This window comes from Octodon degus, unplaced genomic scaffold (assembly GCF_000260255.1).
Source record: "Octodon degus isolate 3935 unplaced genomic scaffold, OctDeg1.0 scaffold00011, whole genome shotgun sequence".
Classification (NCBI taxonomy): domain Eukaryota; kingdom Metazoa; phylum Chordata; class Mammalia; order Rodentia; family Octodontidae; genus Octodon; species Octodon degus.
In genome coordinates, this window is record NW_004524587.1 from 7,977,599 (window position 1) to 8,004,594 (window position 26,996).

A 26,996-nucleotide genomic window follows, 5' to 3' on the forward strand; every position below is an offset into this window, starting at 1 on the left:
TATATTCTCACAAAGTCAGTATATGACTCAGGCTGTATCCAAGCTTTTGAACCATCGCACTGGGATTATAGCTGTGAGCTCCTACACCTGGCTGTGAGGGAGATTTTTTTGGTGAAGGTAGTGACAGCTACAGGAATCTATATTTGTATTAGAATTTATGAAACTATCAGAAACATGATAATTTTAAAAAATACATCCAAATATTACTTCCTTAGGAAGCCCCACCCTTCGGGGCAGAATGGGGCCTTCAGAGGGGGTCAATTGGACAGTCATCATCCTGACATGCCAGTACAAGGACAGCGTCCAGGTCTTTCAGAGAGGTGGGTTGCTTTGCCCTCCCCCACCCCCCAAACCAGGGATTGAATTTAGGCCCTTGCGCTTGCCAGGGAAGTGCTTATTCCACTGAGCCATCTCCCCGGTCCCTTGCTTTGCCCTTAACCTGGAACTTCCTGGCCCCATCTGCGGCTGGGCCTTATAGCCCTGGAAGCCTGGCATATCATACTTGAAATGTAGGTGCCTCCTCTTGCTGGGACAAAATACCCAACACCCCAAATGAAGGAAGGAAAGGCTTATTTAGCTCACAGTTACTGGAGATTTCAGCCCATACTCAGCTGGCTCCAAGGCACATGGCACAGAGCAGCGTTCATGGCAGTGGCCAAGCGCAAGGGGTGGGGACAACAGCTGGGGTTTCTAGCCAGCCTCTCTCCCTCCCTTACATTGTAATGCAGATAACCCTGCCCAGGGCCGGGGTGTAGCACTCACTCCTGCAATCCCAGCCTTAGATCCAGAGGCAATCACAGACTCCCAAAGCTGCCCCATGACTGCAGGAAGCTTTGGAAGGACACCTAGACACAAACCGTAACAGGACCTCATGTCATGTCACCTTGTTAGGCCGTCACCTTGTTAGGCCGCATTTTTCTCATTTGTAAGATGGGAGTAATAGTACTTAGTTCACATAATGGAGTCAAGAACTACTAAGGTGCTTTGTGGTATGTTACTGAATCAAAGAAACCAAACAATGAGTCAGTTGTGGTGATGCACACCTGTGATCCCAGCACGTGGGAGGCTGAGGCAGGAGGGTTGCTGTGATTTCAAAGCTGTCCTGGGTTACATAGTGGGTGTAAGTCCAGCAGAAAAGAAATCAGATAATGCGTGCTCCCAGTCTGGTCTAGGTGCTGTGGAGCAGGGGAGCCGGGCCAGGTGTGAGTCCCAGCGTACATTCTGTTCCCAGAGCTCAAGGTGCGGCAGAAGCGGGAGCAGATTCCGGCTGGGACACTCTTACTGGCTGTGGAGGACCCCGAGGTGCGCGTGGGCAGCGGAGGAGCCACCCTCAATGCGCTGCTGGTGGCAGCTGAACACCTAAGTGCTCGCGCAGGCTTCACGGTGTGTGCCTGGGGCTGGCTCTCTTCGATTCCTGTCCCCATTAGAACCATACAGTGGGTTTCGGAGATCCCCAGCCCTTCTGGCTCCAGTGCCCTGGGCCAGGTCAGCACTTGGCTTGTGTTTTGCATCTCTGAGTTAGGGTTACTCATGGCTGCCCTCCAGATGAGGGCTGGAGGCAGGGCCAATACGGTCTGTGATCCCAGCACTTAGGAGACTGAGGCAAGAGGATCGCTGCAAGGCCAGCCCAGGCTACATGTAAGACGTGCAAGGCCAGCCTGAGTCACAGAGTGAGACTCTGTCTAAAAAAAAAAAAAAAAAAGACAAGAAAGTAGAATGGAGGCAAGAGGAAGGGAATAAGTGGGGGCAAATAAAGGGAGTGTAGGACCTTGTGCTTGCCAGGTAGGCACTGTGCCACTGAGCTGTATCCCCAGCGGGCTGGGGTAGGATGGGGTAGGGAGTGTAATACTGAAATTCCCCCAAAATGTGAAATCTGCCAAAATGACCGAAATGAAATCCATTTATCTGTATAACCAATGTGCGTTAATTGTATGGAAGAAAAAAGCCAGGCAGGCAGCTGGATCAGCTCTCACTGTGAGGCTTTCCGCCTCGTCCGTGAAGTTCTAAATCTCGCTCCCCTGGACTCTTTCTCACCCGGCCTCTGTGTGCTGGGGCTGAGATGCAGCTGCCCTGGGCCAGGACGTGTGTCCCTGTTCCCACAAGCCGTGTTCCACACGCTTGGCCCTTCACTCAGCCGCCTGGCCACAGCGCCCCCTGGTGGCACAGGCCCTGGTGCACTTTGGCAGTAGAGGTGGTGGGAAGGGATGGAAACTGTGGCTGCCCTAGAGCTGTTACCGCTGGGTCACTCTGCAGCCTGCCTCCCAAGCAGAGGGTAGGGAGGTGGCCCAGGTGGAGGACTGCTTGGCTCCGGTATCTAGGAGGGGCCAGGGCTTCCCCCAGCCTGCCTGTGGCCATTGGTCTTGACTTTGCCTTTTGCCATTTCTGTACCCGAGTGGGCTTTGGTTGAGTAAATCCTTCCCTAGACAAGAGGGTGCCGCCCTTCAGGTGCCATCTGCCCAAGGCCTCTGCCAATAGGGCTGTCCCACCCAACAGGTGGTCACGTCTGACGTCTTGCACTCGGCCCGGATCCTCATCCTGCACATGGTGAGTGGAATTTGGGGCTTGTGCTGTACGGATGGTTGGTCCCCCCAGGGTTGGGTGGGACCTCAGTGTGTTCTGCCATTGTGTGTGCGCAGTGTTCATCCTGGAAATCCACAAGAATCAGAATCTATCTAAATTTCCCAAAATTGGGAACTGGCTAAGTATACACAAAACGTCCTTCTGGGGAAATTTTAAAGAGGTTGAAAGGCCCATCCGCCTCTGTGCATTGACGTGAGAGGAGACACATCAGCTCTGTGACCTTACTGGACTCCTTATAGGCCTCAGTTTCCTCATCTCTAAACTGAGGATGCCAGCAGTTCCTCCTTCGTGGGGATATGGATACAGACGTGCCGATGCTCCTAAGTGCTCACAGCAGGTCCTGGTGCACTCTGAGCGCTCAGCAAAATGTATTTTTATTGTTAAGTAAAAATAGCCAGATGAAAAAAAAATAAGAAAAAGAAAAAAAAAAGAAAAAGAAAAAAGAAAAGAAAAGCCTTTTGGGGCTGGGGAGATGGCTCAGTAGAATAAACACTTGCCTGGTAAGCGCAAGGGTCTGAGTTTAATTCCCAGTTCCGCCAAAAAAAAAAAAAAAAAGCCAGATGATAGATATTTGTGTGGAATGATCTCTGTTTAATTGAATTTTGATTGAGATAATTGTAGATCCACATGTAGGAAATAATTCAGAGAAAACTCTTTGTAGGTGTTGCCCAGATATCCCCAGAGGTAATATTTTGCAGAATTATGATTTAATATTCCCAGCCAAGATAATGACATTGACACACTTGCCAGCCTCACTTCCCCAGTTCTACTAGTGCTCATGCGTAGCTGCCTACGTGTAAATTCTCTCATCCTTGCTGTTTCCGAATGGTCTTACCTTTTTTCTGTTTGTTTGTTTTTTGTCTTTGTTGTTATTATTTTTTTTTGTGGAACCAGGGATTGAACTCAGGCCCTTGCGCTTACCAGGGAAGTGCTTATTCCACTGAGCCATCTCCCTGGTCCCAGTCTTCTCTTTGTTAAAGAAAAAAAAATTAAAGGAAGTATATATAAAAGGCTAATCACGGTGGTGCATACCTGTGATCCCAGCTACTGTGGAGACTGAGGCAAGAGGTTTACAAATTCAAGGCCAGCCTGGACAACTTTTATTTATTTATTTGTCTGTCTATTTTGTGGCACCGGGGATCAGCCTGGACAATGTAGCACGACTGTGTTTCCATATAAAAAAACTTTTTTAGGGGCCGGGAGATGGCTCAGTAGAATAAGTGCTTGCCTGGCAAGCGCAGGGTCCTGAGTTCAATCCCCAGTACTGGAAAAAAGAAAAAAAATTTTTTGAAAGAGGTGGGAGTATAACTCACTGGCAGAGCAAGCACAGGACCTTGGGTTCAATCTCTAGTTAAAAAAAAAAATAGGCTATAGTACTTCAAAATGAGGGTGGTAATTAGTGTCCCTGAGGGATAGTTTCTCTTTTGGCATATTTACACTTTCTAATTTTCACAGTGATCATGTTAATTTAGAAAATTGTAAGGGAAGATAACCAGGTGATATTTTTTATATATCCTCTGTCCCATGCCTGCTGATGAGGTGTCCCAGTTTCTGTGTCCCCAAGGCCTCCTCACCACTCCCTGCCCCCACTCAGGGCCGAGACTTCCCCTTTGATGACTGTGGCCGGGCCTTCACCTGCCTCCCTGTGGAGAACCCTCAGGCCCCCGTGGAGGCTTTGGTCTGCAATCTGGACTGCTTGCTGGATGTGATGACCCACCGGGTAAGCTGGGTGGTGGCCCAGGGTGTCTTGTTCCAGCCACTCAGCATCTGTGCAGGTTCAGACAGGGCACATGAGGAAGAATAGGCTTCAGGGTTTCTGCACATTCAGAGCCTTAAGAAGTGAGTCTTGGCCACCTTGACCGGGAGGCATGGTGCCAGGTGGGGTGGGGGGTGTATCAGCATGGAAGGACCCCTGGCACTTCAGCAGTGGATGAGGTGGCTCTGCATCCTACAGGGCAGGCCACCAATTGCATTCTCCTTTCTCTGTCTCGCCATCTCCTGCAGCTGGGCCCAGGCTCCCCACCAGGTGTGTGGGTGTGCAGCACCGACATGCTGCTGTCTGTTCCTGCAAACCCTGGTGAGCCTGCAACAGGTCTACCTTCCCTTGCCACAGCTGGGACTGGCTCTGTGTCTCTGGGCCTGCCCCACTGCCCTGTCAGAAGGGAGGCCTATGTTGTGGAGAATAAAAACCAGACCAAGAGATAGGATTTCCCCTGTCTTCTAAAAGATTCTGTTTGCCTATCTGTGGAATGGATATAACAGTCCTGCTCCTTTTGCCCTGCAGAGCTTTGTGGAAGAACTTTGGGGGAGGAGGGGTTGTCATTCTTCCAGAGGAATGTCCCTTTGGGCTTTGGCAGCCATATTTCCCCTGTAGAGGTGCCAGCATGCTCCAGTCCTGGGCTCCTGCTTCCTCCTGCCTGGGGAACTCCCTCCCTTGTGTCAGAAACCGTGGGAGCCCCTTGATTATGACACCTCTCACAGGGATCACCTGGGATGGCTTCCAGGGAGCCAGAGTGATCGCCTTTCCTGGGACCCCGGCCTACGCTCTGAATCATGGGATCTACCTCACAGATTCCCAGGTACTGCCTCTGGGGCAGCCTTCCAGGCCCTGCTGGATCTTCCAGCATGGCTGGAGCCTGGCAACAAACTGTGGCGCTTCCTTACTTTGTTCACAAAAATGCATTTCATGCCGACCACATGCTGCACTCTGTGCTTGAGCTCGGAGGCTGTGATGAAGGCCATCCCTCAGCCTTCTGTGGGTAGAAGTCACAGGTGCTGGTGTCACCACGTGTACACTGGTACCTACCAGACTTGCTTCCTAGCTCTTCACTTGGCGACACCTGTGGCTATGCCACCTTCTTGGGTCCTCTCTTGCCCCCTTTCTTAACTCTGTTCTTCTTCTGACACAGGGCTTTGTTTTGGACATTTACTACCAGGGCACTGAGGCAGAGATACAGCGGTGTGTCGGACCTGATGGGCAGGTGCCACTGGTATGGCTGCGGGGGCTGGGTTGGGGACATCTTGGGATAGAGGAGGAAGAGTTTACATTCCTTCCTCAGGAACAGCTTTACTTCTTTTAGAAGAAGAGGGGCAGGCTAGACCCAGAATCTGAAATTTCTGGAATTGGCATTGAGGGGGACAGATGGAGCCAGAGTCTGAGGAAGAGTAGGCTTGGACTTCTGGGTCTTGTTCTGAATTAGAAAGCTTTGAGTCAGGGAGTATGGTTGGAAGGAGGCAGAGACCCAGACTCATGCTTCAAGAATGAAGGACTTGGAAGAAATGTCTGGGAATGAGCCAGGAGAAGGTGGAAAGCTGGGTTTTAGAGGAGGCATGAGAATTGAGGGTGGTCCCAGGAGTTCTCTGGGTGGGAGCTGCCTCAAGTAAGCCCGAGGTCCAGGTGCTGGGGGCCTCGGAAGACCATGGTCCCTGGTTGGCATGGCGCCGGCACTTGTGTGGTCTGTCTGCGTGTGCCCTCCCTGGTTATGCCAGGCCTGGCCCCCAGGTTCCCACCTGATGCTTGGGGAGTTCCTTCCAGGTCTCTGGGGTTGTCTTCTTCTCTGTGGAGACTGCTGAGCACCTCCTGGCCACCCATGTGAGTCCACCCCTGGATGCCTGCACCTACATGGGCCTGGACTCTGGAGCCCGGCCTGTCCAGGTACCAGGAATGGGGCAACCAAGGGCTTCTGGGTGGAGGTGAGGTGCTGTGTGACCTCAGGCCAGCTCTTCTCTGAGTCTACATCTCTGCAGATGGGTTTGTCCCAGCTCAGGCTCAGGGTGTCGTAGTCCACCCTGAGCTCCAACAATAGCTGTGCTCCTTACCCTCACCCTAGCTGTCTCTGTTTTTCGACATCCTGCTCTGCATGGCTCGGAATGTGAGCAGAGAGAACTTCCTGGCTGGGCGGCCTCCAGAGATGGGGCAAGGTGACATGGATGTAGCAGATTATCTGCAGGGTGCCCGGGCCCAGCTGTGGAGAGAGCTTCGTGATCAGCCCCTCACCATGGGTGTGTACTACTTTCTTGTCCCCCTGGGTTGGGGAGACCGTGGGCATGAGGACCCTGAGAATGTTGCGTGTTAGTCTAGGCAGCTGCTCATGGACTGGGTAATGACCGTATCACTGAGCTGTCTCTCTTTCTGTCTCTTTTTGGGGTTCCTGTCCTAGTCTGTCCCCTTGGCCAGATTGTGGAACCTCTGGACTTCAGCCTCCCCGGTAGTCCAGCAGGCTATCCCCATGCCTTCCTTCCTAGTGACTGAGGAGGGTGTGTCTGCTGGCAGGAGGTCCAACCTGGCACCAGAGCTGCAGCGGGCATGGGGTTTGGGTCGGTACTTGTGTCTTTGCAGCCTATGTCCCTGACGGCCGCTACAGCTACATGACCTCCTCAGCCAGTGAGTTCCTGTGCAACTTCACCCTGCCTGGGGATGCCAGGGTGCAGATCGTCCACTCCCAGGTGGAGGTGAGACCTGTCTTCTCAGGTAGCTGCTGGGAGCCTGAGTCAGGTGGGCTTTGGGATCCAGGGAAGGGAATAGCCCATGCTGGGAACACAGTACCTATGAGCCGAGATGTTACCTCTATTTATCTGTCTGTCTGTCTGTCTGTCTTTTTTTTTTGTCTGTCTTTTTGAGAGAGTCTCACTATGCAGTTCAGGCTGGCCTTCAACTTACTTTGTAGCCCAGGCTCACCCCTAACTCAAAGCAGTCTTCCTGCCTCAGCCTTTCAAGGGCTGGGGTTATAGGCATGCACCACTGTGCCTGACTTTCCATTTATTTTTATTTTATTTTTGACACTGGAAATTGAACTCAGGATCTCATGCTTGCCAAGCAGGCTCAGGAAAGCAGTAGGCTTTACTGCCCCACATCCAGGTGCTCAGCTGTAGGAGGAGTTGGGCAGCCTCCATCTTCAGCCCTCAAGATCTTCCTCGGCTTCACAGGAGCCCCAGCTTCTGGAGAATGGGAGCTCTGTGGTCAGCTGCCTGCTGGAGGGCCCTGTCCACCTGGGGCCAGGGAGTGTCCTGCAGCACTGCCACCTGCGGGTGAGGCCTGACAGCCTGGGCAGAGGGGAGGGATGCTGAAGGGGCCGGGCTCCTGTGTTTGTTGGGGGCGCTCACGTGCTACCCACCCAGGGTGTCTGTCCTCTTCCTTACAGGGCCCTGTCCACATTGGCGCAGGCTGCTTTGTGAGTAACCTAGGCACAGCTCAGGCCGAGGCACTGCGTGGCCTAGAGCTGCACGACCTTGTCCTGCAGGGACACTACGTGTGTCTGCCTGGCTCCTCGGGCCGTGTCTTCACTCTCTTTGGCCGTCTGGACAGCTGGGAAGTAGGTGCCTGCCTTATGTACCACCCCCGCCCCCCACCAGTTATGGAGGATCAGAATCCTGGATCCTGTCCAAATTCCAGGCATCTGGGAAGGAGCACTGAGATGGTTTCAGAGCAATCTTAGTCCCCATCTGAGCAGTTCTCAGGCCTCTGACCTAGTGTCCCTGATGCCTTCCCTTTAAGGCCCCCATACCCCTAACTGCTTCCCTTTGATCCCTAGAGACAAGGGGCAGGCACATATCTCAACATGCCTTGGAGTGAATTCTTCAAGAAGACAGGCATCCGGTAAGGTGGGCACCCTGGAGGGCTTCTGTGGGCCTGGGCAGGCAGGGTGGCAGCTTCTTGGTTTGTCCCTTCTCCTGTGTGGGAGTAGCCCTGACCCCACATCATCCCACTGAACCAGGGAAGTTTGGGGCAGCTGCATCCTCTCTAGTACTTCCCCTCTGGACAATTCCAAATGCCTCTGTGTGCTCAGACCTGGGGACTTCTGTTCGGTAGCCTGGGGAAGGTGGCAAGGCACTGTGGCCTCTCCTGGAATTGTGTGCTGTCCCCCGGAGGAGTTAGCGCTGGACAGGCAGGTCAGGGCTCTGGGAGGAGGCATGAGCCACAGCTGCCTTCTCATAATGCACCTCTCCCATCTCAGAGCCTGGGACTTGTGGGACCCAGACACATATCCCTCTGAGCATCACCTTCTCAGTGCCCGCCTCTTTCCTGTGCTGCACCCCTTGAGCACCCCAGGGCCCCAGGACATGCTGTGGGTGCTGGACCCCCAGGAGGATGGAGGCAAGGCCCTGCGGGCCTGGCGAGCTTCCTGGCGCCTGTCCTGGGAGCAGCTTCAGCCACACCTGGACCGGGCTGCCACACTGGCCTCCCGCAGGGACCTGTTCTTCTGCCAGGCCCTGCGGAAGGCTCAGCATGTGCTGGAGACCCGGCAAAACCTCAGCCTGCGCCCCTTGATCCGGGCTGCTGTCCATGAGGACTGTCCTGGGCCACTGCTAGCCATGCTGGACCAGGGTGAGTGTACTAAGCATTAGTGCTGGGGGTCAGGCCACTGTCACCTTTGCTCTGGGCCTTCCATGGAGGGCAGGAGAGAGCCAAGCAACTCTACAGCTATGGAGAGACACTTGAGTTTACTTTAGGCTTCTAGGAGGCTGCATCTCCCTCAGCCAGCAACTAGGCTTCTGGGTGCTCAGTGTTGGGAGAGCTTGTGTTCTGTGCTGGGGATCCAGCACATGGGTACTGAGCTTGCCAGAGCTCTGGGGGATGTGGGCAGTCCTCCCTGGGGTCCCACACACTGCCGGGTGCTCAGGGCCAAAGGCTTGGCGAGCACACCTGTCTTGTGGTCTCTCAGAGCACTGGCGCAGTAATGTTATCCCTGATTAAGTCTCTCTCCCCCAGCCATATGGCCAGTTGTGGAGACACTGAGACTTGAACCTAATTGGTTTGATGTCTGAGTTCTTAATATCTCTGGGTGCCCTGCACTGGGGTGAAGGGGCACGTCTGGGCTTGGCTGGCAGGATGACAAAATCCTGCTGGGTAGGAAGTAGGGTGTATTCACAGGCAGGAACACATCTGGGCCTAAGCCTGGGAGGGGTTAGGGGTCTGAAAGTCTACCGAGGAGGCTGTGGGGCCTGAAGGTGTTGGAAGCCAGCCCCCTCACCTGCACCTCTAACTTCTGGTCCTTCAGTTGCAGCAGGTGCCAAAGACCCTGGTGTGGCAGCTCGGGCTCTGGCCTGTGTGGCAGACGTACTGGGTTGCATGGCAGAGGACCAGGGAGGCTTACGGAGTGGGCCAGCTGCTAACCCTGAGTGGGTGCGGCCCTTTTCATACCTGGAGTGTGGCGACCTGGCGGGGGGCGTAGAGGCACTTGCCCAGGAGAGGGACAAGTGGCTGAGCAGGTGGGTGCTTTGAGAAGCCTCTGACCCTTGGAAGAAGTAGCTCCAGGTTGTAGAATCTGAGAGAAATGTGGGACACCCTCAGGTCACCCAGTGCAGTCAGATCCTCCAAACCAGGTATTCTCTCCCCAGCTTGGGCTTCCATGCAGCTATCTCCCTTCCCTCCTGGCAGGCCAGCCCTGCTGGTGCGAGCTGCTCGCCACTATGAAGGAGCCGGGCAGATCCTGATCCGCCAGGCTGTGATGACAGCTCAGGACTTTGTCTCCACGGAGCCAGTACAGCTGCCAGCACCTGGGCAGTGGGTGGTGGCTGAGTGCCCAGCCCGTGTGGATTTCTCAGGTGAGTCCCTTGTGGGAATTGGGATGAGGGCAACTGTCTCAGGGCCATGGTGAGAGACTCTGGGAGCAACTTGTCAAAACTGCCACAGGGGGCTGGAGTGACACACCACCTCTTGCCTACGAGCTTGGTGGGGCAGTGCTGGGTCTGGCTGTGAGAGTGGACGGCCGCCGGCCCATCGGAGCCAGGGCACGCCGCATCCTGGAGCCCGAGCTGTGGTTGGCAGTGGGGTCTCAGCAGGATGAGAAGCCCGTGAAGATAGTGTGCCGGAGTCTGGATGACCTGAAGGATTATTGCCAGCCCCATGCACCAGGTCAGGACACCCCAGGACAAATGTAGGTAGGGTGGCATACGCAGCCAGCTGGGTGGACAGAACCTGGAGAGGCCTCTATGCCAGCCACTGGGGCATGGCCTGAGTGCTAGCCAGAGGGGCTGGGGCAGCCTGAAAGCTGCCTCGGCACATCCAGGCACAGGGAAAAGATGACCTCAAACTGTTTTGGAGCTTGAGGATGGGGTTTATACTGCTGAGGCTTTTGTTCCACCAGATGTGCCCCATTCTCGGCTGGGAGGCAGCAAGGGAGGTGGGCTGTTGGACTGGGGTTTGAGGAGACCAAATTCCTTGCTTTGTATCCTTCTACAGGGGCCCTGCTGAAGGCGGCCTTTATCTGTGCAGGGATTGTGCACATCCACTCTGAGCTCCCGCTGTGCCAACAGCTGATGCAGACCTTTGGGGGTGGCTTTGAGCTCCACACTTGGTCTGAGCTGCCCCATGGCTCTGGTCTTGGTGAGTGGGTCCTGGCCCTGTTGACCACCTGTGTACAGCTCTCCAGCCTCAGCTCTATGCCCCTGCCTGGCCTGTGCACAGCAGAGTAGGATGGAACTGGGCTGTGCGGAGGCAGTTCATCTGTTCTCTGCACCCTGCAGGAACTAGCAGCATCCTGGCTGGTGCTGCTCTGGCTGCTTTGCAGCGGGCTGCAGGCCGGACAGTGGGCACAGAGGCCTTGATCCATGCAGTGCTACACCTGGAACAGGTGCTCACCACAGGTGTGTGATGGCCTGGGGCAGAGGGAGGTCTCTGGTATCTTCCCAAGTGTCTTGGGGGTCTCCTGTCTGTTGGCATAGGATTTTCCTGTAGTTGTATGGCTGCTGCTGCTGCTTAAAAATTTTGGGATTACAATGTGTCCAGCATAACCAGCCCAAGTGCTAGCTTGGGCTCTGCCCAGGCTGGTATTCACCAGAGCTGGGTTTGGAACAGAGGATGGACCCTCAGCCTGTCCTCCTGGCAACCTGCCTCTCCCTTGGGCAGTGACCATCTGTACCGTCATTGCTCCCTGCCATATGGTGGGGCAGCAAGGGCCCAGCCCAGGCTATGATCTAACAGGATGTTCTGGTGCCAGGCTTTTTTCCTGGCCATGATGGTGCCTTGGAACCCATTCACAATGTGGAGTGGCCAGAGATTTGACTGATTCCAGATCCTAGGGCGTTCTGTTCACCCAGGCCTCCTCTCAGCAGGCTGCTAAAGGAAGCTGCCGCAGGAGATGCAGAGCCCCGATTATGGTGTCTGCTCCCAGCCCTTCACAGCCCAGCCCCCTCCTCTAGTCATGACTCACATCCCCTAGTAATAGTCATTAGCAAAAGGGTTCCATGGTTCTTTTGGAGGATGTTTTAATTCAAGTTCTTATTTTTCTCAACTGACACTTCTTTATTGAGAACCCACTATTGAGTCCCAAGGATAAAATGAGGGAGAACAAGGTCCTTGCCCCCAACAGTCACCAGGTAGAAGGAGATGGATATTAACAACCTCTCAAGGGAATGTATCCTGTCAGACTGTACTAAAGGCTCTGCAGGACAGAGGCACGCCTAGGAGTTCGACATTTCCAGTTCTGTCCTACCACTGTGTTCTGGCTGTTAAAGTCTCAGCTGCAGCCTGCCATTTGCATTCTGTACTTTTAAATCCTTGCAAGTCCTTCCTCAAATACTGAGGCCTGGGGGCCTGGCCCTAGCTCAGTCCTTTAAATGGCTGCTTCCACAAAGCTGTCAGCCTCAGGTTGCTGGAGTTCGAACCTCACAACTCTCTGGTTGGCCAAAAGTGCCCTGAAGGCATTCGAGGAACAAAAAAAAAAAAAACAAAAACAAAAAACCAAACAAAACTGAGGGCCTAGGCACAATGATCCATGCCCTCATTGCAGCACTGGGGGAGGCAGAAGCAGGAGGATCACAAGTTCAAGTCTTGCCTGGGCAACTTACTGAGATCCTATCTCAAAGTAAAGGACTGCAGGTGTAGCTCAGTGGTTGAGTCCTCTGGGTTCAGTCCCCAGAATCATACACACACATATGCACACACACACACTCACATTGAGAGCCTGTCCCAGAAGTAGCTCTTGGAACTTAGACTTCTGAGCTGTCTCCCCAGCCTATCCCTAGCTTTGTTTTTTTTTTGAGATACTGTCTAAGGTGCCCAGGGTAGCCTTGAGCTTGTGCTCCTCCCATGTCATCCTCCTAAGTGTTTTAAGATTACAGGATTACCTCAACTAGGTTTGTTTTTATATAGCTGTAGGGGGAAGAGATCATACTTTTCATTACTAAAGCATGACGTATATAGCTCTTTCAAGTTAAATGAAAGAAAAATGAGAGGTACTGCAAAGCCTTTTTCTAATATAAACACTCTGAGAAGACAGTACAGTGGATCATTAGGTTGCAGGGAAGCCCTGGCTCCTTTCCTCTGGCTCAACTTCCCTAGGAGAATAGAGGTTAGCGTTCAGCCCTGGGGTGTGGTCTGCCTCAGTTCCATTTACACAGTAGGGGTCTGTACTGAAAGGCAAGCCTTGTGAATTCCAAGCTTGGCTCTGGACTGCAGCCCCTTCCCTTGCTGAGGGTGGCTGGTTTCCGCTGGGAGACACACAGCTCACCTGTCACTGGTCCCAGCCAAGGGAAGAGGGCCAGGAGCCTGAGCTGTGCTAGATAGGCTTCAACAGACATAGGGCCCTGGGCTTGCAGGAGGTGGCTGGCAGGACCAGGTGGGTGGCCTGATGCCTGGTATCAAGGTGGGTCGCTCCCGGCCCCAGCTGCCACTGAAGGTGGAGGTGGAAGAGATCACAGTGCCTGAAGGCTTTGTCCAGAAGCTGAATGAGCACCTGCTCTTGGTGTACACTGGCAAGACCCGCCTGGCTCGGAATTTGCTGCAGGTAAGCACAGCTCAGGTTGAGCGAGGCAGATGGCTCAGCTGGGCTGGGACCCTCACTGCACCTCTTTGCTCCTGTGCAGGATGTTCTGAGGAGCTGGTATGCTCGGCTTCCTGCCGTGGTGCACAATGCCCACAGCCTGGTGCAGCAGGTGGAGAAGTGTGCTGAAGCCTTCCGCCAAGGTGAGCTGCTACTGCAGAGTAGGGCATCTTGTCACAGGCCTCAGAGGCCGGTGGCCTTTGCAAGGGCCAGCACATCTATTAGGTTTTCGGGACAAGTCTCCTGTGTCTAATCTTGGGTTTCACATGGATGGAAGATGACTCTCAGGGCCAAACCTGCTTCCTGAGAAGGGTTTTCCAGCCCTGCCTGCCAGAAAACAGAAGAGGCTTGGCACTGCGTGGGGGCAGGAATTCAGCAGAACAGCACTCCACTAGTGTCCTACATGGTTCTTTCTGCTGAGTACCATTGTTGGTTAGTTCCTGGACTTCAGTCTGCAGCCCTGTGCAAGGGGCTTTACTATTTCTGTGTCCAGCCAGCACTGATGCTGGGTTACCCGACGCTTGTACTTCCTTTGTACCATAAAGGGGCATTGAGGGCCTGGGCCCCAGAGAGCACACTTCATTCTACCCTGCCCACAGGAAGCCTGCCTCTCCTGGGCCTGTACTTGACTTCATACTGGGAGCAGAAGAAGCTCATGGCCCCGGGCTGTGAGCCCCTAGCTGTGCGGCGGATGATGAATGTGCTGGCCCCCCATGTGCACGGCCAGAGCCTGGCAGGCGCAGGTGGTGGGGGCTTTCTCTATCTGCTGACTAAGGAACCACAGCAAAAGGAAGTTCTGGAGGCTGTGCTGGCCAAGACCGAGGTACTGGAGTATGTTGGGGTTGGTAGGTGGTAGGGAAGATGTGGCCTGCCAGCTCATCAGGGGCTGCATCTTCAAGCCCCTACAGCTTTGCCCTCAGCCTCTCGAAGGCTGATGGCCAGAGGCCTCTGACCACCTTCTGTTCTTTGCAGGGCCTTGGCAACTATAGTGTTCACCTGGTGGAAGTGGACACACAGGGCCTGAGCCTACAGCTGCTGAGTAAGGTCTCCACCTCATGTCCAGTGCCATGGGGCCAGGCCTGCTGAATGGGCAACACCACAGCTACACCACTGTGCCCTTCCTTCCCTCGTGGGAGTTCTCAGCTTGGCTCCCCACCTGCCTCTTTGAATTTACCCTATAGGGAGCAAGACTTAGGCCAGGTAGACAGTGTTGGGGAGAGGACTACCTCCTAGTGACAAAGGCTGAGGCTTGACCTCTGTCACATGTGGACTAAGGGCCAAAGCTCAGTGTCCAATGTAGCCATTACAAATCACATGGCCCAATGGAGCCTTGGCCTTTTCTGTCTACTAGGATCTTAGGAGAAGGGACGACAACCAGTCATAGCAGATGCCTGGGGTCTCTTGGTAAGGCTGACCCTAGAGGCCTTTTGAAGCTTTTCCTGTGGTTTAAGGTTGCAGAGTCTATGTTCATGACTCCACTGCCCTCCTGGAGAAGTGGGGTGATGGTAGGGCTGTTGCCAGGGCTGTGGCACTGAACAGGGGTGGGCCTGCACCACGTCCCTGCCAGCCCAGCCAGCAACCACATAGTGCCAAGTGAGCAGTGCCTGTGGGCAAGGGGTTCTTAAGACTGATATTCTTGGAATAAATTCATTTTGCTTTGCAAGGTTGTGCTCAGAAAGCTTTCTTGTTTTTGCCAGAAGCAATTCCCACTTCTGGCACTGTGGACAACTCCCCCTGGAATGACCAGCTCGTGGTGCTGTGGCGCCATGAGGGAAGTGAGGGGCCAGGCCTGAATTAGTGCCTTGAGGCTGGGAGGTGTGGGAGGATGATGAGGCCTTGAGCATCTCATTTTACATTTCAGTGCGAGTGTGGACCTGTCCTGCCCTGGCGCAGCCCACCGTCCCTGGAACCAGCACACTGGCATTTTCCCAGCAGTGTCTTTATTCTCCCAGCATGCCTCTCACTCCTACTCAGGGCAGGCAGGAGTCAGGTTTTACACGGACACCTCTTTTTTTTTTGCAGAATCGGGGCTTGAACTCAGGTCCTTGCGCTTGCCAGGGAAGAACTTATTCCACTGAGCCAACTCCCGGGCCTCTAGCAGTGTCTTTATTCTGATGTTTATTCATAAACATCAGTCTGTCCTTGCTGTCAAACCTAATTCCCTAGTCTCCACATGCACCCAGGTCCTCTGCAGGGGCTGGCAGGGGCACCATGTTTGCCAAAGCTTGAGGTCAGAGAATGCCGGGCTCATGCAGAAGGCTGGCCTAACTCACACTGCCTGCTTTGGTTTTTCCCCATCTTCCTGGTGGGCAAAGGCTGTCCCCAAAGCACACCAGCTAGGTCTGAGAGCGAATGTGGAGTGAGTCCTATTCTCTTTCCTGCTGACAGTGGTGGAATGGCCAGGAGCTGGACAGCCATGCAGCTCCTTGGCTGTGGCTACTGAGGGAACAGGTGCTGAAGTGTGATGTGCTGGATGGGCTCACCCTAGCACCTACAGGCGCAGCCGCTTGATGTCCTCATGCCGGAAGTCTATGCGCAGAGCCAGTACCTGGCGTACTTCAGCAGGAGTGAGGCGCCATGTCAGTGGGCCAGAGTTTGCACCCCAGTAATCTAAGATCTCAGTCACCTGTGGGCAGGAACAAAGAGCAGTCAACAAGGTGGACTATCCTATGGGGAGGCTTTGGGCTCCACTGAGGGCAAAGCATGTGCCCAAGGAGGGGCAGGGACCCAAATTTTGTCTTTGGCTCTTCCTAGTCACCTTTCTGTTGCTAAACTGAGGGAGCCCTACATACCCGCTCAAGATTCAGGATTGTGGCCATCTGGGAGAGTCGGGCAAACTTGTCTCGGATGGTCCAGGTTGTCACCGTAGTAAGGTAGGCAATCAGCGACCTCAGCTCCTTGTCAAACTGCAGCCCGCCCAGCTATAAAAAAAAGAGGCCTTGGTCTCTCTGTGGAAGCCTGGCCACAGCTGCCCCTCAGCTGGGGCACTGTGGTTACACTGTGCTCTGGACCTCAGAAGCCATGACAGGGTTGGGTGAAGATGTACAGGATCTAGAGGTGGCAGGGGGTGGTGTCACATTTCCCTCTGGGGAGATGAAGCCCCAATCTTACCCGGTTGAAGGAGGACTTCAGTACCACTTTCTCTAATTCAACAGCAACAAGGCTGGTCAGGAGGCTGGTCAGGCTGTCATAGATGACTGGGGACAGACTGGCCTGCAGAGAGGTGTGACATCCATGGAGCCCCCAGCACCTCTGCTTCTCCTTGGAGTCTTCAGAGGTGGGGAGTTATAGGGTACAGAAAGGCGTAGAGTAGAAGGCTGGAGGGACAAACTGCAGGTTCCAGTGTGGCAGGTAATTCCAAAAGCCCTCACTCACCTTGAACTCTGACATCTGCTGCTCCAGGTTAAGGATGAACTGTTGTACCCAAGGGTCATTGGCCTCATAGTCATTGAATTCTTCCTATTGTGAAGGAGGGCTAGTGTCACCATGGTCCTATTTCTCAGAAGTACCACTACCCCCTTCACCTTTATCCTTCTGAGAAAACAAGAGGACAGGTCTTGCTTCCCTGTAGCTTGATGCCCCTAATTTGAAACAGTCTTGCTATGTAGTTTAGTCTGGCCTTGAACTTACCATAGTCCAGGCTGGCCTCAAAAGTGATCTTTCTACCTCAACCTGAGTGCTGTGATTATAGGCATGCCCATCTCTGATACCTCCACTTTAAATCAGTTTGACCCTGAGGCTGGCAGAACCTGCTGCTGCCATCACTGCACCTCCAGCCAGCAAACTGTCCCAAGCTGGAGCCGTGGCTCCCAGACTGGTTACAACTGGTTCACTGTTCCCTCCTATAGCTCATGCTGTGCAGAAGTAGTTATTCAGGTAGGGAGACAAAGGCTAGTCTATGAGAGAAGAGGCAAAAACCAGCCTAAATAAGTTGGGGATGGTGGCATTGTTATAGTTTCTAGTTGTCTCCCCAAAGCCTCATGCAGTCATGGGGCAGCATACCAGATAAGTGGGGTCATTGCTGTAGCTAAACCTGACCATGTGATTTATAAGCTTTTGGGAATGGCTTATGGGAAGAGATAAAAAGGTTTGGAGATGTTCCCTATAAGTGGTAGAACAGCTTTGGTTTTTTTTTTTTTTTTTTGACATCTCAGGCTGCCTTCAGGGTAGGGCTAGCTGGGGATCGTACAAAGGTATCTTGCTCCCGACTGCCTTTGCATGAGCAGGCGCTTAAAGGACTAACCTAAGGGCAGGCCATCCCTGTTTTTATGGGAGATTCAGGTCAGAGCTCAGAAGACCAGAAGGTTGATAGAAATCCTGCCTATAAAGACCAAGCTGGAGGGGCCCTGCCCCGTAGCTCAGTTCTTTAAGTTGCTGCTTCAAAAAAACAGTCAGGCTCAGGTTGCTTGGATTCGATCCCCACAACACAATACAGCCAGTCATGCCTTGAAGGCATTCGGCGAAAAAAAAAAAAAAAAAAAAAGACCAAGCTGGGGAGTTTTCTGATGGGAAGGACTGCACTGGTTGTTGGATCCCAGATGATTTGTGTTATAAACTGGCAAAAAGCTTGTCTGTATTTTGCTTGTGTTCAGAGACTTTGCCTGATACTGAGATTAAGTGTGAAGGATTGATCTGGCAAAAGAAATTTCAAAGCAGCCAAATATTGAGGCAGTGGACTGGCTATTGTTGGCAGCTTTTAGTCAGATTTTTGTTGAGACTCAAGAGCAAAGAGCCCAGCAGGATGGTTTAAAATATTGAGTTTGGTCAGAAAGAAAGCTTCAATAAAGCTTAATCTCAGTATCAGGCAAAGATGGAATGTGAAGATAAGAGCTGAGAGATCTCCATTGATGGGAAGGAACTAGAAAATGAAAAGATGTGGCCTAAAGGCATCACAGGTGGTAGCAGGTCTCCACCCTTTGCAGTCTCAGAACAGCAAGGGTGAGGGACTTTGCCTTGGGGAAGAAGCTGCAGAGCCTCATGTTTCACAATGGTGGCAGCAGTCAAACTAGGTTCCAGAATGGCACTGGCATGGAGAATTTATTCCTCAGAATCAGGTCTGGACTGCTCACTGACCCAGACACTGGACCCCTACAGCTAAGAGAGAAGAAAGCCTGGCTACTGTTCCAGCTGGTAGCAGACCTTGGGCATCATCCATGTGGTTTTGGTCTTAGGCACATAGAGAATGCAAGAGTTCTGAGGTTAAGAAGGCTTCCACCTAGATTTGAGAAGGTAGCCTGGGAGGCCAGGTAGTGTGCCCAAGTGGACGTTGTCTAAAGCTGTGAGAAGCCTACTCAGTGGAAACCCCAAAAGTTTGGAAAAGCCAGAAATATGGATCATCTAAGAGAAACTGCAAAGAGGGAGCAAAGCCAGCCACAGAGATGCCATGGGAGCTACCATTAAGAATGCCAAAGGAGGGGCTGGTAAGATGGCTCCGTCCTACTTAGAACAAATCAGCTAAACAAAGCACCGGGACCGCGGTTCAATCCCCCAGCACCACATGCCAGCCAGCCCCGCCCCCTGGTGGGCTGAGCTGGCCACACACACACATAAATAAATGTAAAAAAAAATTAAAAAAAAAAAAAAAGAATGCCAAAGGAAGGCTGGGGAGATGGCTCAGTAGAATAAGCGCTTGCCTGGCAAGTGCAAGGACCTGAGTTCAACCCCTGGTTCCGCCAAAAGAAAAAAAAAAAAAAAAAAAAAAAAAGCCAAAGGGGCAGAGCCACATGGAGTTTACAATTTGCCAGACTGCTTTGGATGTTCCACATGAACTACAGGACTTAAATGTGACCCTTTTCAATTTTGTGCTTGCTTTGGTCCCAATGCTTGGTATCCTGCTAGGTGTACCTTTTGGAATGGTGATGTTTATCTTATGGCACTGAATGTTGGAAGTATTTTAATTTTTCATTTGTACAGGGGCCCACAGCTAAGTTTACCTTAGATCTTGGAAGAGATTCAGGACTTGGACTTTTCAGCAATGCTGAAACTGTAGGACTTTGGTAACTCTCTGAGATGGACTAAAATGTCTTGCTTAAGGGGATGTGCATAAGTCTTTGAGGGGGTCCAGGGGTAGAATGTTATGGTTTGTGTCTAGTTGTCCCAAAACCTCATGGAGTCATGGGGTGGAATGACTAGTTTGTGATTCTTGATCCAATGTTGGGATTATGGGTGTGAGTGTCCTGGAGCAGATACTCTCCACTACAACACAAGGAGGAGAGAGAGGCTAGCTAGCTGCCTGAGCTGCTGCCACTCCCTTTGCTCTCTGCTGCTGTCATGAAAGGTTGCTCTATGTCATGTGCCACACTGGCTTGGAGCCAGCTGAGCATAGACTGAAGCTTCCACTAACTGTGAGCTAAATAAACCTTTCCTTCCTTCATTTTGAGTGTCAGGTATTTGTATCAGCAACAAGAAAAAAGTAACTGAGACAGGCATATACCAGCAATCCCTGCATTCTGGGAGACTGAGGTAAGAGAATTGTGGAGCATTGTGAGTTCAAGTCCACTACATATAATTTAGCAGACTTAGCAAAGAGCCTGTCCCAAAACAAAAAATAAAACGGACTGGGACTGTAGCTCAGTGTGAAGGCCTGGGATTCAACGAGAAGCACCACACAAACCAACCAACCATCTGACCAACCAACCAACCAACCAACCAACCAACCAGTCAACCAGGACTTATCAGGTCAAGACAAGCTCCCTTTATATATTTCTGAGCCCTCTGACTGCAGGAACAAGCTGTTTCCTGAGAGGAACCCTGTCTCAATAGGCTAGGCAGCAGGAAAGGTCCAGTCTGTGCAGATGGCTGCACTGTGTTCCAGCTGGAGGAAGAGGGCAAGGAGGAAGCCCAGCCCAGATTGCTGCTGTGGTCAGGCTGACCTCTTCAATGTTGTGGGAGACGGAGAGAAAGGTGTTGATCCACGGCTGCACTTGTGGCTTCACCGCTGTGCTGCTGAGCTCCGCCAGCCCCTCCTGCACAGAGACAGGGCACAGACACATCTGACACAAATACCCCACCCTGCCCTCTCTTCTACCCATTCTTTGACTCCAGGACTCTGTTGCACTACTGAGGCTCTTGCAAATCCGGTGGGAAGCATATGCTAATAAAAGGGGTCAAGAATATTGCATCCAGATCTGGACAGATTTGCGACTAGAGAAGAGGCCCAGAAGCTGTTCTCGGAAACTCTCAAGAGATTTCAGAGTGCCTGGTGCTAGGCAGCACTTATGGTAAGGCCTTGGCAGATCAGGGTAACCACATGGTGTGTTTCTTTTGAACATCTTCTTTTTTTATTTTTATTTTTACTTTATTTTATTTTTTTGCGGAACCAGGGATTGAACTCAGGCCCTTGCACTTGCCAGGGAAGCGCTTATTCCACTGAGCCATCTCCCTGGCCCCTGAACATCTTCTTGAGGGCTTCTGTCATTGTGAAGCCAAGTCGAGACGCTAGAGGACCAGACACTGGCTTGTCAACATGACAGCTGAACTGATGAAAATCCAGGGGAGTCTTTATAGTCTCAGGGGGTCTACATAACTTCAGTGGCTGGCATGCTACTCCCACCCTACTCCTCTCCAATCCCTTGTATATGGTGGTGCCCATACTAAGCCACTTAACAAGTCTTCTGAGTAGCACCTGGGAAGCAGCTGATCCTGGGCCTTACCTGCAAGAGGTCCCGGAATTTGTTGGACACAGCAGCCAAATCGGAAAGGCAGCTATCAAACTTGGCTTGGGCCTGCTCCCCTCCAATGCCCTGGCTGAATAGTTTGGTGCAGTCACTCTAGGGGAGAACATGGCACAAGGTGTTAGACCACTGGGTTTGATCACTGGCACAGCAAAAACAAACAATGATAGTCACCTTATTGGACACTAAAAGACTGTGCTATTGATACACCACATCATCTTATTTTATTCCATGTTAAGTCCTTGAGGGGTAAATTCCTAAACTGGACTGCATTTCACTGTTCTTTGTGGGCCTATGTCAGGAGCTCTGTCAAGTTACTGGACCTGTGTGCTGACTCCAGCCTCCTCAGTCGTCAGTGCTCACTCCAAGTCAGCCTTTGCGGAAGCTGAGTCCACAAGTGGGAGGAACTGGGCACCTCATGTCCTAATACTTAGCAAAGTAACTACCTCATGCTAGTATTATTATTATTATTATTTTTTTTTTTTGGTGGAACCAGGGATTGAACTCAACCCTTGCGCTTGCCAGAGAAGCACTTATTCCACTGAGCCATCTCCCCGGCCCCTAATGCTGGTATTTTAAAGTGTGTTTGCAATTATAATATCCATGGACTGCTTCTCATATACAGGGTGATTTACAGTATTGCAACCATCCCACCACAGCCCTAGGGAGCAGGGGTCCTGGCCTTTTATATGAATGAGGGGATGAGGTTTAGGGAGGGTATAGAACTTGCCTAATGCCACAGAACTGCTCAGAGGTCAAATGGAGATTACAACTCCATGTATCTCACTTCAAAGTCCAAGCAATTTCCACTATACTCTGCTGCTTTTCTTTAATAATAGCGGTGGGCTTTGTACAGGGTTTGATGAACCTTACCTAATCTCTTACATTTATAGATGACTTTGCCATTAAAAAAGTACTTTATTACAAGGTTCTTTCAACCCTGTTTTCATTAGACTGCCCAACGAACTTGAAGTAGGGCAAGATGGAGGCCTATAATGCATTTCATGGATGACAGAACTGAGTTTTTAAGCATTCAGGGACTTTGCAGTGGTCACATGCCAGGTATGTGCTGGAAGATCTCACTTGTGTGTGTGTTTTTTGTTTCTATTACTGAGGGTTAAACCCAGAGCCTTTGGATGGAGTTATATCCCAAGACCATTTTAAATTTTTTGAGATAAGATCTCACTAAGTCACTGCATTACCCAGCCTGGGCTTGGGACTTGGCAATCCTTCTGTCTAAGCCTCAAAGAGTGCTAGGATTATAGGTGTGTGCCACCACACCTGTCTCTAATTTGAATTCTGATCTTCCAATTCTTGGGCTAGATGCTTCCCCACTGATACATATATGCATGCCAATCCCCAGTGAATCCCTTTACATGTGGCTCTATGGCAGGGAATGGTCTGGTTCCTATGAAGATGAGTGTACAGGGCTTTCTCAAAATGGGACAGCCATAGTTGTGGAAAGCTGACAGCAATTTCCCCTGTACCTCCAGAGTTTTCTTCAGAGTGGAGATGTTTTCACTACAGACTTCTACATTATTCAGAGTCACCTGGGAGAAAGAGAAAAAAGAATGTGACTTTCTGCCTACTGGAGCCCAGGAGGCTCAGGAAGGGCTGGTTGACGGTTAGATGGGCTAATGAGAGCCTGTACTCATCAGTGCAGATGTCAGAGCAGACAGACAGAACAGTGAGGCAGCTCACTCCCTTTTTTTGGCACTGGGGATTGAACTCAGGACCTTGTGCTTGCCAAGCAGGCCCTTAATCTGCTGAGGTATCTCCCTGGCTCACCCTTTCTTCCATGCCTGATACCAAGGTAGCAAAGTCATTGTGCTACACATATATTAAACTCAGGTTCCAAGGCATTTTGTTCCATGTTACTTCCAGACCAAAAACGATAGGTTGCACCTATCTGGGGTAAGTTTTGGGGCCTCAAACTGGCAGGCCTGGGTCAGGGATGTGGAGTCTGACACCTAGAAGGTGTTTTCTTGTTTTTTTTTTTTTTTTTTTTTGTGTGTGTGTGTATGTAACTGGGGATTGAACTCAGGCCCTTGCACTTGCCAGGGAAGCACTTACTCCACTGAGCCATCTCTCTGGCCCTGAGCAGGCATTTTCTGACCTGTTATCTCACTGGCCCAATGACCCCATACCCACCCCTGCTCATACTATCAAGTCCAGTTCATAGGAGATGAAAATGAGGCTCTTCAGGTGATGTGGTTCACGAAGGTTGGTCAACAATTGATTTAGCAAGTATTTCTGAGCACTCAATAGGGGTCAGGCACTGTTTTAGACATGGGTGAAAGCAAAGCAAAAAGACCAAAGGGGGCAGAGGGTATATAGTACATGCTTAGTATGCTGTACATGCTTAGTATGCTGTACATACTTAGTATGCTGTACATGCTTAGTACGCTTAAGGCCCTGGATTTCATCTCCAGCATAGAACAGAACAGAACAATGGGAGGCTTGCGGGTTAGCTCAGTTGTTTAAGTGCCTTCTGGGGCAAGCCTGTCAGGTGCAAAAGACTGCAGTTCGATCCTCACCTCCCCATGCCTTATCCTACATGCCCTTAAGACAGCCTAAACCAACCCTCCTCCCCCCTCAAAAAAAAAAAAAAAAAATCCTCAACTTTGGGCCAGCCAAATAGCTCAGTGGATTAAAGCTGCCTGCTTAGGCAGATACAGGGGGCCAGGAGTTTGATCCCCAGGCCTGCCGTGCCAGCCCCGCCCCTGGGGCGCACTGAGAGGGCAATTAAGACTGGGCATGGTGGTGGCATGCGCTTGTAATGCCAGCATTTGGGAGGCTGTAAACAGGAGGATTAAAATAAAAAACAACAACAACAACAAAAAAAACAAACCAGGAGGATCACTGTGAGTCTGATCTATGTAGTGAGACCCTGTAGACCCTGTCCTTAAAATTAAGAAAAAAAAAAAAAAAAAAAAGATGAAAAATCCACTTCCTCATGTAATTGATCCTCTAGAAGGGAAATCAGATTGTAAATAAATACATAATTTCAGGTAGTAAGAAATGTCTTGAAGAATAAAACAGATTTGGAGAGGGGACAGAAACTCAGATGGACAAAGCTCCAAAACTGGAGCCAGGAGCTCAGGAGTCCTTAGTTGAGGACAAGGGCATCTGCTTTCATTACTCACCTACCCTGCAGACCAGGCGTAGAAATATCAGTCATAAAAAGAACACTTGATGAAAGTGATAATCAAGGTACAAACTACTATGGCTGTTAAGGGAAAGAAAAACTATTTTGGTCTGAGGCATTCAAAAAAACCAAAACTCTGTTGCAGAATTGGTGCTCTATTTTTCTCTTTAAGAAAAAAAAAATTAAGAGAACAAAATTGGTGATTTGCCCTAAACTATACCCCTAGCCCATGGATATTTTCTCAGTCTTTTCTGATTATTTATCCATCCATCCATCCATCCATCCATCCATCCATCCATCCATCCATCCATCCATCCGTGAATGACAGAATCTTGCTAGGTAGTTCAGGGTGGTCTTTTATTTTTTGTACCTCAGAGTGCTTCCTTTGCCACTCTGCACTCAACTACTAGGAAGAATTCTGCTGCTGATAGCACTGCTTAGGCCATTCAGATGTGGACACGAAAGGCTAAAAATGTTCCAACACAAGCTTGCCTGCACTGCAAGTTTCTGTAGTGTAACTGTATCTGTACTGTCATGGCAGCTGAAGATCACAACATTAATGTTTTTGCAAGGCATTTGAGAGCACCAAGAATTACTGTCATGAGGGGAAAATGGGTTTGGGTTCAAATGCTACTGATTTAGTTTCCCTTATACCTTTGTAAACAGAGACTTACTGGGCTTATCCTTTGCTCATGGCAAGTGCTTTGTCAGTACAGTTGGGGAATTTATCATGACAGCCAAATGAATCAAAGTGACATAAAAAATAAGCTCTAGGTGGGAGCAGTGACATTTGAGTGTTTGGCTTCAGGTAACGTAGAAATCTGTCATCAAGCACTTAGTATCAGTTTTCTTTCTGGCCTTATCTTCTGGGCTCCCTGACAATGAAACTGTCTCAGTGGGAGGTCCCTGGGGCTGGGGAGATAGCTCAGTAGAATTAAGTGCTTGCTTGGTAGGTGCAAGGGCCTGAGTTCAATCTCTGGTTCCATTAAAAAAAAAAAAAAAAAAAAAAAGGGAGGTCCTCACAGAGGACTGCATGTGTGAAGGACACTGGCTAGCCTTGGGGACATGTAGTTCAGTGGTGGAACACAGGACTGCAAAGGAAGATGGCTTTGGGAGGCCTTAGACAGCCAACTAGGCAAAGATAACTAGCTTTGATGTGCTAGGTAGCAAGAAGCCAATGAATGCTTCTGAGCATAGAAATGAAAGAATGACGCTGGGTGTGGTGGAGCATGCACTCAGGAAGCTGAGGCAGAGGACTGCTGAGAGTTTGAGGTCAGCATGGGCTCCAGAGTGAGTTAAAGGCCAATCTGAACTACACAGGAGGCCCTGTTTCTTTCTTTCTTTTTTTTTTTTTTTGTGGAACCAGGGATTGAACTCAGGCCCTTGAGCTTGCCAGGGAAGTACTTATTCCACTGAGCCATTTCCCCAGCCCAGAGGCCCTGTTTCAAAAAAACCCAACCCAACCCACAAAACAGCAGCATGTGCCAGAGAAGTCTATAAGCTTCACTCTCCTGTGTGTTGTCTTTTGACATCACATACTGGCTTTTACCATATTCAAATCCTTTCATTTTTCTATGCTTTTTCTTCCCTGTTAGACCGCTGGTAGAACTTAATGCTTCATCACATGTCATTTATTATGCGTAGCTAAGGGCTCTAATAGGGCCACCTTCCCAGAGGAAGTTGCTAGGAAAGTGGTCTTGGGAAACCTAAAGGACTATACCCACCTGTGTTACAGACCTCTCCTCAGACATGCAGGCCTGGCACAAATGTTACAGATGGTGCTGTGGCAAATGTGTACCAAGCTGGACACTTGGCAGGGCTGCTGAACAGCTGGTCAGAACACTTGGGAACAAGGACTTGGGAGAGCTGCATGTGCTGGCTCAGGCTGCTCAGAATAGGTCCCGGGCTAAGCAGTGATTTCAGAGCCTTCCAGAAAAAGCTTTCCTTAAAGGAGTTTTCCTTCACAGACACAGGAGGAAAATTCTTCAACTAATGCTTTTAGCTGACGGCTCAGAGACTACAGTTTAATCTCAGGAAAAGCTGAGCCAGTGTTGCAACCTGGGGACCACTTACCAGGAAGGACAGCTTGGCCTCATCAGTGCTTTCAATGCCTTTGGTGTCAAATCTGCCCTGCTGAAGGCTGCTTTGCATGATGTTCACGGCACTTGTCACCCCGCGCTGGATGTCCTGCAAGGTGGTAGCTGGGAAGCCCATCTTCAGCTTGTTGGACAGAACACCCCTAAGTGGAAGAATGGCACATGGGGAGTGACAGTGCTCACTTGGTCTCCACTATCCTAACTCAGCTAGAGAAAATCAATCCTTGAGACCAGTTTAGCAGACCTCAGGAGTCAGTGTGTGACACCACCAACACCCCTTTGGGGATAGAGGAGACCGATCAATTCTTTTCTTTCTTCTTGAAAGATAGCATCTCACTCTGTAATTCAGACTAGCCTTGTACTGTTTAGCCCTGGTTGGATTTGAACTTGTGACAATTCTCCTGCCTCAGCCTCAGCCTCCTAAGTGCTGGGATTATAGGTTTCTGTCACTACACCTGGCCATTTCTTCCTTAATTTCTTTCTTTTTTTTTTTTTTTTTTCAGTACCAGGGATTGAACTCAGGATCTTGCACTTGCCAGGGAAGCGCTTACTCTACTGAACTATCTCCCCAGCCCAATTTCTTTCTTTCTTTTTTTTTTTTCCCCCCAATTTCTTTATGATGGGGCACCGATTTATTTATTTATTTTTTAATATTTATTTATTTGTGTGTGTGGCCAGCTCAGCCCACCAGGGGGCGGGGCTGGCTGGCATGTGGTGCTGGGGGATTGAACCACGG

The 26,996-nt window shown here is 50.9% G+C and overlaps 2 protein-coding genes across 9 annotated transcripts in view; one reads left to right on the top strand and one right to left on the bottom strand.

The window, feature by feature from the left end:
• The window catches only part of Fuk (fucokinase), an 18,632-nt gene extending 3,631 nt beyond the window's left edge, over window positions 1-15,001 (top strand). For 4 of the 6 annotated variants that reach the window (XM_023709154.1, XM_004626001.2, XM_023709155.1 and 1 more), the window contains 23 exons: window positions 216-320; window positions 1,232-1,383; window positions 2,494-2,544; window positions 4,175-4,300; window positions 4,585-4,657; window positions 5,062-5,159; window positions 5,490-5,570; window positions 6,116-6,235; window positions 6,411-6,582; window positions 6,920-7,032; window positions 7,507-7,608; window positions 7,722-7,892; window positions 8,112-8,176; window positions 8,535-8,905; window positions 9,579-9,789; window positions 9,959-10,125; window positions 10,214-10,435; window positions 10,763-10,906; window positions 11,047-11,166; window positions 13,120-13,307; window positions 13,387-13,486; window positions 13,943-14,166; window positions 14,316-15,001. In XM_023709154.1, the coding sequence (XP_023564922.1) occupies window positions 216-320; window positions 1,232-1,383; window positions 2,494-2,544; window positions 4,175-4,300; window positions 4,585-4,657; window positions 5,062-5,159; window positions 5,490-5,570; window positions 6,116-6,235; window positions 6,411-6,582; window positions 6,920-7,032; window positions 7,507-7,608; window positions 7,722-7,892; window positions 8,112-8,176; window positions 8,535-8,905; window positions 9,579-9,789; window positions 9,959-10,125; window positions 10,214-10,435; window positions 10,763-10,906; window positions 11,047-11,166; window positions 13,120-13,307; window positions 13,387-13,486; window positions 13,943-14,166; window positions 14,316-14,429 (3,290 nt within the window). In that variant the 3' untranslated portion in view covers window positions 14,430-15,001. The remainder of the gene's footprint in view (window positions 1-215; window positions 321-1,231; window positions 1,384-2,493; window positions 2,545-4,174; window positions 4,301-4,584; window positions 4,658-5,061; window positions 5,160-5,489; window positions 5,571-6,115; window positions 6,236-6,410; window positions 6,583-6,919; window positions 7,033-7,506; window positions 7,609-7,721; window positions 7,893-8,111; window positions 8,177-8,534; window positions 8,906-9,578; window positions 9,790-9,958; window positions 10,126-10,213; window positions 10,436-10,762; window positions 10,907-11,046; window positions 11,167-13,119; window positions 13,308-13,386; window positions 13,487-13,942; window positions 14,167-14,315) is intronic. The other 2 variants (XM_023709156.1, XM_023709158.1) reach the window with 2 other exon arrangements.
• Window positions 15,002-15,445: 444 nt separating this feature from the next.
• The window catches only part of Cog4 (component of oligomeric golgi complex 4), a 37,009-nt gene continuing 25,458 nt past the window's right edge, over window positions 15,446-26,996 (bottom strand). For 2 of the 3 annotated variants that reach the window (XM_004625793.2, XM_023709159.1), the window contains exons 12-19: window positions 26,238-26,403; window positions 22,504-22,566; window positions 20,996-21,112; window positions 20,216-20,308; window positions 16,719-16,802; window positions 16,455-16,556; window positions 16,136-16,264; window positions 15,446-15,969 (exon numbers count right to left, since the gene is read on the bottom strand). In XM_004625793.2, the coding sequence (XP_004625850.1) occupies window positions 15,835-15,969; window positions 16,136-16,264; window positions 16,455-16,556; window positions 16,719-16,802; window positions 20,216-20,308; window positions 20,996-21,112; window positions 22,504-22,566; window positions 26,238-26,403 (889 nt within the window). In that variant the 3' untranslated portion in view covers window positions 15,446-15,834. Of the gene's footprint in view, window positions 15,970-16,135; window positions 16,265-16,454; window positions 16,613-16,718; window positions 16,803-20,215; window positions 20,309-20,995; window positions 21,113-22,503; window positions 22,567-26,237; window positions 26,404-26,996 lie in introns of those variants that run through there. The other variant, XR_002819879.1, reaches the window with a different exon arrangement.